The sequence below is a fragment of the Penaeus monodon genome, chromosome 31 (assembly GCF_015228065.2).
Source record: "Penaeus monodon isolate SGIC_2016 chromosome 31, NSTDA_Pmon_1, whole genome shotgun sequence".
NCBI classification, from domain to species: Eukaryota; Metazoa; Arthropoda; class Malacostraca; order Decapoda; family Penaeidae; genus Penaeus; species Penaeus monodon.
Genome location: NC_051416.1, coordinates 18,547,467 through 18,547,695, shown reverse-complemented (window position 1 = coordinate 18,547,695; position 229 = coordinate 18,547,467). Strand labels below are relative to the sequence as shown.

The 229-nt window shown below is 41.0% G+C and overlaps 1 protein-coding gene across 1 annotated transcript in view; it reads left to right on the top strand.

The window, feature by feature from the left end:
* Window positions 1-229, top strand: part of LOC119592910 (zinc finger protein 714-like) — a 31,120-nt gene that overhangs the window by 29,906 nt on the left and 985 nt on the right. Inside the window, exon 11 of the mRNA XM_037941802.1 lies at window positions 141-213. Coding sequence (XP_037797730.1) covers window positions 141-213 — 73 coding nt within the window. The remainder of the gene's footprint in view (window positions 1-140; window positions 214-229) is intronic.

Sequence of the window (229 nt, the reverse complement as noted above, 5' to 3'; positions counted from 1 at the left end):
GTTTTGCAAGAAATCCAGCAGATGACAGTAGTTCTGAAGAGGATAAGGAGATTAAGAGAGAAGAGAGAGTAACATACAGCCAGCGGGGAAGGAAGCGCAAAGCTACTGTCCTTGCAGATGAAACTGAAGTTAAAATCAAGTTAGAACCAATGGATGATGGTTTTGAAAGTATAGAATGTGATGTAGACTTTGATGATGACTCTGAAGATGAGCGCAAGAGACGGAAAAC